The sequence below is a fragment of the Lepus europaeus genome, chromosome 3 (genome assembly GCF_033115175.1).
Source record: "Lepus europaeus isolate LE1 chromosome 3, mLepTim1.pri, whole genome shotgun sequence".
NCBI lineage: Eukaryota > Metazoa > Chordata > Mammalia > Lagomorpha > Leporidae > Lepus > Lepus europaeus.
The window spans coordinates 151,179,716-151,189,294 of record NC_084829.1 but is presented as its reverse complement, the minus strand read 5'-3'; the positions used below and the strand labels follow the sequence as shown (position 1 = coordinate 151,189,294).

Here is a 9,579-nt window from a genome sequence, read left to right as displayed (position 1 = left end):
GTTCTTTGTTTTATGAAGGGGGGGGGGGCACAGCTGATGAAGAGGCTGCACCGCGCAGCCTCAGGAACCCCAATCCCTTCGGGAGTGCCTGGGTGCAGTCCCTGCCACTCCCCCTGGATCCCATTCCCTGCAGCTGAGCGCTCCTGTACCAGCGCCCCTGTGACCCTCCCGGGAGACCCAGATGCAGTTCTTGGTTCTGGTTTCCTGGCCCAGCCCTGGCTGCTGCAGGCGTCTGGGGAGTGAGGCAATGAATGCGGGTCTCTGCTTCTCTGTCCAATAAAAATAAAATATTAAAAAAAAAAAAAGCTTTAAGAAGGAGGAGAAGAATGGAAGTGCGAGGAGAGGACTGGCTGCGCCGGGCAGCGGGCCCAGGGCTCTGAGTCACCACCTATGAGCACTTCCTACCAGCCCCATGTTTGCAGCGGCACCGCACACCCACAGGCCCCGTCAGAAGGGAACAAGTTCCTTCCTTGCTTCTGGGTTCCGCTCCAGCTGCGGGACCGCACCTTGCGGCGCGGGCAGCGGGCAGCAGGTGAGCTGGGCACTGGTGCTGCCGCACCTCCGCAGGGCGCGGGCGAGGAGAGTGGGGCGGGAGCCGGCTGGCCAGAGAAATCCGGGCACAATGTGTCCTCGGGGCGCGAGGTGAAGCCAGCGCAAGGGCAGCGGAAACCGGGAAACCGCGGGGCAGCTACAGTGCACGGGGAATGAGAGCACAGGCAGGAGCCTGAGCCACAGGGACCAGGACGGGAGCAGGTGACCAGAGTGTAACTGTGGCTGCCTCATGTCTGTCTCATTGTCACTTGCCTTGTGTGCAAGTGCTGTGGGCCTGCGATTGAATCTTTACTCCCGGTGCTTGCCTCACAGAGCTAAGAGTTTAAAGCAGAGGTTAAAAAAATAATAATAAATAAACACCATGCTCACTTGGAGCAGGATTTATTTAAAAGAGAATGTACATTCATGCGTGACTGTGGACCACACCACACAGAGATACCTGTCACGCAGGCCAGAGTTACCTGTGGGGGGAGGGGAAGCCGGAGAGGGACCGATTCACATGCTCCATCAGCCTCCTATGAGATAGAGGGTGGCACCCTGGGCTGACAGGTGAGGGGCACAGAGACACAGTGCGGGGCAGGCAGAAATTCCAGCTCACCTGCCCCTGCCTGGGCTTCCTGCCGACTTCCCCCATACCCAAGGCGGACAAAGACGGCATGCAAATGAATGGAGCCCAGAGTTGGCCGCCATGCTACTTTGCCTACCCCAGATGAGAACACCCAACTACTGGGGTGCAACCCTGCCATGGTGGCTTCAGGTGGGGTCCCTGCTGCCTGTGTAAGACGCGGCAGTGGGTCCTATCTTGCCTGTGGCTTCTGGTGGCCTCTAAGGATAGGAGGGAGTCCTGTGGTTTGGGGCCTACTGCTCCCTTCTCTCTTACCCTGCAGCCTTTTGGCTTATGTGGGCCAGAGGGTCAGTCCCGGAACTACAGGTGTGAGCTGAGGGCAGCAGGTGCTGCCTCAGTGCTGGTATCTCAGAGAACGGGTCGCCTGCTCCTGCAGTCGCTGAGTTCCCTCCGGCCCTGCTCCTGCCAGCTGAGAATCCTGTCCATCTGTGGCTGCCGGGCCTTTCTCATGATCTAGGGAGTGAGGAGTCCAGCTCATGATGGCAGCCCTGAGGCTGGTGGTCACCGAGAGCCCATGACCAGAAGCCTCCTCTCTCCCAGGGCCCAGTCTCAAACCAGGAGTCACACTCAAATGGTGTGCATGGCCCTGCTGTGAGTGGCACGGGACACTGGGAGCCCATGTCCGATTCTCCATTAGGAATAGCCCTGGGGGCTGGTGCTGTGGTGCAGTGAGTTAAGCCGCCATCTGCAGTGCCAGCATCGCATATGGGCGCTAGTTCAACTCCTGGCTGCTCCACTTCTGATCCAACTCCCTGCTGATGTGCCTGGGAGAGCAGTGGAGGATGGCCTGAGTACTTGGGTCCCTGCGCCATCTGCGGCCATTTGGCAAATGAGCCAGTGAGCCAGTGGATGGAAGATCTTCCCCTTTCTCTCTCTCTCTGTAACTCTGCCTTAAAAAAAAGAAAAGAAAAGAAATCACCATGAACTCCACACAGGATCTTTGGCCACCACAATTTCCTGTTGTTTGAGTGGCCCTGATTCAGGGCCACAGTGGCCAGCGCAGCCTCACTCATTCATTCATGTACTCTTCTGTGCTACAAAACCAGAGATGAGTGGATGTCAGTAGAACATCAGGGCTTGCAAAGCCTAAATATTTATAGAAACTTCTAGGAAAATAAAGATAAAAAAAATTAGTGCCAACAACCCACCACTGATTAACCAGGAAGGCATTTTGAAAATGGAAATGTGGAAAAATGCAAAAAGCTGCTTTAAACAGGACGGCGAAATCACTTCGGAATCTTAGACTTGGAGAACAGCTTTAAGGCTTTCTGTTAGGCACACGGTGGCCCGGGCTGTGCAGGTGCTGGCCTCTGGCCTCTGGATTGGACAAAAGCATCCCAAGGACAACTCCACTGGCCACTCGCTGCGCAGCCTCGCAGCCTCGCAGCCTCCGCACCCCTTTAACACCAGAGCCCAGTTAGCTCTGAGCACTCAGGGCAGGACAGGACAGGCTGAGCTGTCCATCAAAACGATTCAGGCTCCAGGGCGAGCTTCTCACTCTCTGCCCCTCCAACTACTGGGAAAAAAAAAAAAAATGAGAAATCTCACAAAGCAGCAAACTTCAAGAGGAAAAACCATTTCCAAAAGTAGAGTCTAACTTGGGAAGATGGGTGTCACAGCCACTACAGATAGGCCTTAGTGGCAGCTGCAAAACCCCAGCTGTAACTCTGTAGACAGGAAGAATGCTGTTGCCTAGGAGCTGGCTCAACCCCCCGCCCCTTCCACCAAAAACCCCCACTTACTGTGTGAAACCCCAACTCTGACAGAGTCACTCACTCCGGGATGGGGCTGCTGCCCGGGCACCGCTTCCCTTCTCTGCTGCTTCTGCTCCTGCGTCTGCTGCCAGCCGGGCTCCGGGCGCCGCCGGCAGGTGAGTGCTTTCAGGGCAGGGCACGGGGCCTGGGACAGAGGCTGGGGACCGGGCCTGCGCTTCCCTGCGGGGCTTCTCCCAGAAGTCACAGGAGGAGGATGGGAGGGGGCGGTGGAAACTGCTGATGCCCCAGCCCTGTCCTGGGGACGGTGGGTGCTGAGCCAGGGGGCACGCGGATGTCAACCCTGCAAGAAGGCGACATGGCCATTTCCGGACCCAGCTCTGCAACCACAACTTCCCCTCCACCCCACAAGCCTCCACTTGCTGCCACACCCCTCACAGCCTCATCAGGCCACTGCCCTCCTGAGTCCTGAGTCCTGTGAGCCCCTGGGTGATCCCAGCACGGACCAGGAACGCCGGGCTTCCCAGCCCAGTCTGCCTTTCTCATCCGGCCACTGCCCTCCTGAGTCGCCTAGTCCCTGTGAGCCTCTGAGCCAGTCTGGACACGGGACCAAGAAAGCCAGGCTTCGGGTCCAATCTCTCCTGTTCGAATCTGGTGGGTCCTGACTTATTCCCTACAAGATGGCGCCTATCCCCTGCCTGAGGCAGCCACAGGCAGGCACACCCAGTCCTAGCCCAGGACCTGAAGTCAAAGGGGTAGGGACACCATCCCCCACCCCAACCCCACACTTCTCCTGCACTTCCTCCTGGCTGCTGGGAGGCAATAATATAAAAGATCAGCCTTATTTTGCACAGAACTGGCCAACTTGTTGTGCAAAGGGTACACTGTACTGGCTCTGAGTCATCTGTGTCTCCCCCAGCTGCTCAATTTTTCTTGGTGGCCTCAGTGACACCACCAGCCAGGGACAACTTGCAAAGGAACTAGGGCCCAGATCTGAGCACGGTCCCATTAGCCCACCCCAGGTTTGTGGCATCCACAGTGCCCCGGCTGTTGGAGCCCCAGCCCGCAGGGTGTCCCTCTCCAGTGAGTCTCAAGTGTGTGGGTGAGAGTCAGCAGCGGGTGCTGTCCTGCGGCGGCTTCTGGTGGCCGCAGGGAGAGGAGTGGGGTCCTGTGGTTGCAGCATTACTGCTACTCCTGTGCTGTCCAGTGGGGTCCTGGGTCCACGTGGGGACACTCCCTGCAGCCGCAGGTGTGAGCTCACCTTGGGGTGAATGGTGCTGCCTCCCACTGGCATCAGGGGACAGGCTCCCTGCTCCTGCGGCTGCTTTGCTTCATCTGGCCCTGGCCAGGCCAATCCAGAGAATCATGTCCAGAGGCTACTGCCAGGCCTGTCACTTGAATGACCTCATGAGTGAGGAGCCCTGCTCATGATGCCAGCTTGGAGGCTGCGTAGTCATCCCTAGCACATGGCCTGATGTCCCTCTCTCCCTGGGCCCAGCCCCCTACCAAGAACCGCACTGAAGTGGTGTGGACATCCCTTGTGTAGTGGGTGTGGCCTTGCCTGTCCACACTGGAGGCCCAGGCTAGCATTCTCCAGGTAGGAGTTCCCTACACGGCCCCTTTCCCAGCACAGAGCTCTGGCCGTGGAGAATGGGGCACATACAACCGCGTTCATTCATTCATTCATTCACATCTTCAACAACTTTGTGGAGAGATGGATGAAAAGGTGTCTAATTGGGGGCAGGAAACATTTTGAAACCTGTGCATACATAGATTTGTTTTCCTGGGAACATGTATTTTCTGTGAGCACCTTGAAGACCCCACGTGTTGTCTGAGGTTCCTGTGGTGCTGGAAGTTCAGAGCTGGGTAGTTGCAGCTGATGCTACATGGCCTGCAAGCCTTTAGCTGGTTACCAGACATCCGCTCAGAGGGAATTCTGGGAATCAGCCTGCTATTCACCCGTTGTTCACCTGCGTCACCACCTGTCCAGGAGACTCAGCTGCGTTAGAGGGTGGTCTCACCCATCATGTGTGTTCAGGTTCCTGCAGGAGGAGGGTCGTCCACACTCAGGGGAGGATGACTCGCACCCTGCGTGTGGAGGGCTGCCGCTCAAACAGCTCCCAGCAGCTGAGAGGCCTCCCTGAAGGGAGGAAGGTGAGCTGGCAGATGTCCAGGTCTTGCCCAACCCCTGCTGACAGCCTCCCTGTGATCTCCAGCCATGGAGCCTGTGATCCTGCTGTGAACTGAACAGACCTGCTGCTCTCTGCCACCCTCCAGAGGCCCCTCTGTGGCCCAGGGTCCCTCTCCAACACCCTCCCTGCTGACTTCCTACCTAACCCACATGCCAGTACCTCCGAAGGAGTTAAGAAGACCCCTGCCTTTCACAGGGCAGCCCACCAGGAGTTCCCCACAGGCAAGGGGCACGGGTGGCTCCAGCTCAGGAAACCGAAGTTCTGGGCTCGATTCTGTGTTTTACCCAGGACCAGCCATCCATGGGATGTGCGTGGGGATCTGAGGTTTCTGGTGGTGGACGTTGGTGTCCTCGTGTGTTCATTCCCCAAGTTACCTAGGCTTTTCTTCACCCAGAGCCGTGCAGTGAAAGCTGTAGCTATTTCCCACTGCCCGCCACTCTGGAAACCTTGTTTCTCAGCCCTTCTCTCCTAGGCACACCTGTCTCTGTCTTCCTCTTGCCTCTTGAAGTCAGTTCTGCCAGATGCTCCCAGAAGACAGTGGCTGCCCGGGGACCATGCACACCATGGTGTGCACTTTCTAAGCACGTGGTGTTGGAGTTTCTGTTCAGATGGCGTGTGAGCTTAGGTACTGTGGGTGCTTACACAGGGCTCCTATCGTCGGCTCCCTCCAAGTCTCGGGGGCCATGCCGCGGACCCTGTGTACTTGGTCAGAGAACCTGAATGAATTACAAGGAGCACAGGAAAGAGGAAGTCAGGAGCCAGTGATGGAGTTGCAATGGCGGGAAGTGATTTCCTGCGTCCCAGCCCCGCCCTTCAGGTGGACTCCTGAGTGTCTTGGAGCTGGGGGAGAGCTTGAGTGTGAGTCCTTCTCTCATCCCCACGCCTCACTCGTGTTTCTCTTCCACAGACAGTCACTCCCTTTACTACAACATAACTGTCAATCCCAAGGCCGGACCTGGACAGCAACGGTGTGATGTTCAAGGTCACGTGGATGACAGGAGGATTCTGCACTGTGATTGCAGCTTCAGTAAGATCAGCTTTTTTGACCCCCTTGGGAGGGAAGTGGATGCCATTGACAACTGGGCAGAGCAGACAGAAATGCTGCGAGATGCGGTGGACGCCCTCAACCAGCAAGTGGCCGAAATGAAACATTCCACGAGCAAGGGTGAGCCTGAAAGACCCTGGGCAGAGGGCAGGTTTCGTGAACCAGGACTCAGGATTTCCACGTGCAGAACTGGACACTGGGCTTCCTTTGGAGGCCCAGCGTCAGGGCAGGAGTGGTGGGACATCAGGGCCAGGCGATGCAAAGGGGACGGAGTGGAGGATCCCAGGTAGGGCAATGGCTCTGCCAAGCCTGATCTGGGCACGGGGACTTTCTATGTTTCTGTGAAGTCACAAGTTGGCCTCACTCCAGTGACCTGGAGGAAGTGCAGGATCAGAGGACAGAGCAGGGCCAGGAGATACCAGAGGGAGGGGACAGAAGTGGATCCCAGGTGGGGCAGAGGATCTGTCAAGACTGATCTCTGCCGATGTCTTTCCAATGGGGCAGATCCCCCAAGCCTGCAGGCCAGGATGTGCTGTCGGCGTGGAGCCAGTGGCGGCACGCATGGGTCCTGGCAGTTCAGCTTCGATGGACAGATCGGCCTCCTCTTTGACCCGGAGGCCAGAAAGTGGACAGAGGTTCACCCTAGGGCCAGCTGGATGAAGACGACCTGGGAGAATGACAGGCAGCTGACTGAGTTCTTGAGGAAGGTGTCCATGGGAGACTGCACAAGGTGGCTGGGGAACTTCTCGTTGCCCTGGGAGGAGATGCTGGAGGCTTCAGGTAACTAGGGATAGGGGTGGCGGGAAGGGGTTTTCCCTGGAGATGAGGTGAAGCCACCCAGTGTGTGCATGCACGGTGTGGTTGTGTGTGCCTGTAAGTGTTAGAATATGTGCACAGGTGCACGTGCTGTGCCAGTGTGTACATGCAAGTGTTTGGGCGTGTGCATGTGTGTGTGCAAGAGTGTTGGTGCAATGGTGTGGTTGCCGGTGGATATGCGTGTGGGTACATGGATTTGTATGCATGGTGTGTGTCTGTGTGTGCATGTGAGGATGTAGGCATGAATGTATGTGTGTGTTGTGCCTGTGTGTACATGTTGTGTGTGTGTCTGAGAACGCGATCCAGTGCTATGTGTTTCTCCCTATGACAGCAACAGCATCACCGCTGTGCCTTCCCTCATGCCTCTCCTCCTCCTCCTACTCATCTCTTCCTCACGGCGTGGATTTCAGTCCCCTCACGTGCCCTCTTGCTGGCCTCCACCCATGCCTGTCACTGTTTCTAGACCTTCCCCTTCGCTGTCCCCTCCTCCTAGAATCCCAGTTTTCCCGTTTCCTCTGCTCTCTCTCTGAGTTCCTTCAGAACCATCTCCAGGTCCAGCTCCTGCCTCCCTTCCTGGCCACCACCCCAGCCTCTCCTGTCTTGGTCCCCAGGAGGGACGGTCTGCATGGTCACCCCGGCTTCTTCCCTGCTACCCCAGGACCTGTCCCAGCAGCAGCTCACAGTACGGGTGCCAGCTGTGTGCACGGCTGCCTTTCCCAGGAACAGGAGCTGGAAGGCCTCTCCAGGGTTTGGGGTCTGGACGGGGCCTCCAGTCTTCTGCTTCCATTTCAGCGTGGCCACCCCCAACCTCAGGAGCAGTCCCATCCAAGGCCACAGCCACCATGCCCATGCCCTGGACCTTTCTCCTGCTCCTCACCAGCTCAGTCATCTTTGTCAGGTAAGGGGAGCGGTTCTGAGTGACAGGTACGGAGGGCAGCACGGGGAGGGAAGCACGGGGCAGATGGCTGGGTTGGGAAATGGGAAAGGGATTCCCTGAGTCCACCCCTGCCCTCTGAGCTGGACCTGCTTGTGTGGAGATGAGTCCCGGAGAAGCAGTCCTCGTGTTCCTCATAGACTGCTCAGCCCCTCCCGCTGAGCCCCCAGCACCTTCCCCAAGGACTCTTAGCGTAGTTAGCAAATCCACACTGAGCATCTGAACATGCAGAGCACCATCCGCCCCTCCCGTCTCCTCCATTCCCGCCCCGCCCTTTGCCTTATCAGGTGATCTGCTATTTCTGCCTTTGTGCCTTAGGTGTCTCACTAGCCTGACCCGTGTAGTTGATGTAAGATGTGATGTGGAAGCCTGAAGAGCTCGAGGCAAATGGGATGAAGACATTGGGCTGCCAGAGAAGGCTGATGCACAAGTCTCTTTTCATGTCTTTCTTTCTTATTTAAAACTTCTATTTAATAAATACAAATTTCAAAATACAACTTTCGGATTATAGTGGTTTTTCCACCTAAAACCACCCTCCCGCATGCAAACCATCCCATCTCCTACTCCCTATCCCATCCTGTTCTTCATTAAGATTCATGTTTAATTATCTTTATATACAGAGGTCAACTTAGTATCTACTAGGCAAAGATTTCAACAGTTGATGCACAGGTTTCTTCCTGAGCACCACATCTGCACAGTCTGGAAAGGCCATGACGCACTGCTGAGCTACCTACATGGAACAGTAGAACCTAGTTAGCTGGCAGGGCTGTGGGGGAACAGGTTTTGTTTCTTTCTTTCTTTTTAAAGATTTATGTATTTCAAAGGTAAAGAGAGTGATGAGAGAGGGAGGGAGAGAGAAAGAGAGAGAGAGAGATAGCGAGAGAATCTTTCATCTGCTGATGCATTGCCCAGATGGTTGCAACAGCCAGGACCAGGCCAAAGCTGGGAGCCAGGAACTCCCTCTAGGTCTACCACCTGGGTGGCAAGTACTTGAGCCATCATCTGCTACCTTCCCTGGTACAAAGTCCCTGGATTTGAACTGACACTTTGACAGGGGATAACGGTGTCACAAGCAGTGCTAAACCCACTGTACCACAAAGCCAGCCACAAAAAGAATTTCTCAATGAGCTTCTGGAATCTAGATTAATAGAAATTTGTAGAGGAGAACTATTAGAAAATTTATCTTAAGGAAATAACCAGATAGCTAGTGAGGGAGAGTTATAGAGTATGTAAAGGTAGATCCATTGGTAGATAGGCCTATGGGAGATAGATATTCAAGATATACAAGAATATATATATATATTCAAGATATACAAGAATAGTAACTAAGCAATCTTTGAGATATACCAATTGTTCATAACACATGTTCAAATATTCTTCGTGTTGTATACACTAAATAAAATATTATATCAATAACAAATGTCATATTTTTGAAAAGTACTTAATGACAGAAATTTTATTACCATACTCATAATATTTAGCAAAAAATAAAAAAATATTTGGCGTTAAACTTTTTCCCCAGAAACCTTTTATTTAAGGAATACAAACTTCATGCATTTCATAAGTACAACTTTACAATAATTTTTTACAATAATTCTTCCCATTGTATCCACCTTCCCACCCACACTCGCATCCCTCTTCCTCCTCCCACTCCTATTCCCATTCTTATTTTTTTACTAAGATCTATTTTCAGTTAACTTTAT

At 54.6% G+C, this 9,579-nt stretch overlaps 1 protein-coding gene across 1 annotated transcript; it reads left to right on the top strand.

The window, feature by feature from the left end:
• Positions 1-426: 426 nt before the first annotated feature.
• LOC133757153 (UL16-binding protein 2-like) lies at positions 427-8,313 on the top strand. Its single transcript, XM_062187762.1, has 6 exons — positions 427-532; positions 2,944-3,047; positions 5,989-6,246; positions 6,631-6,906; positions 7,735-7,840; positions 8,195-8,313. Exons 2-6 carry the CDS (start codon positions 2,960-2,962, stop codon positions 8,247-8,249), a joined length of 783 nt encoding a protein of 260 aa, XP_062043746.1. The 5' UTR covers positions 427-532; positions 2,944-2,959; the 3' UTR covers positions 8,250-8,313.
• Positions 8,314-9,579: the final 1,266 nt, after the last annotated feature.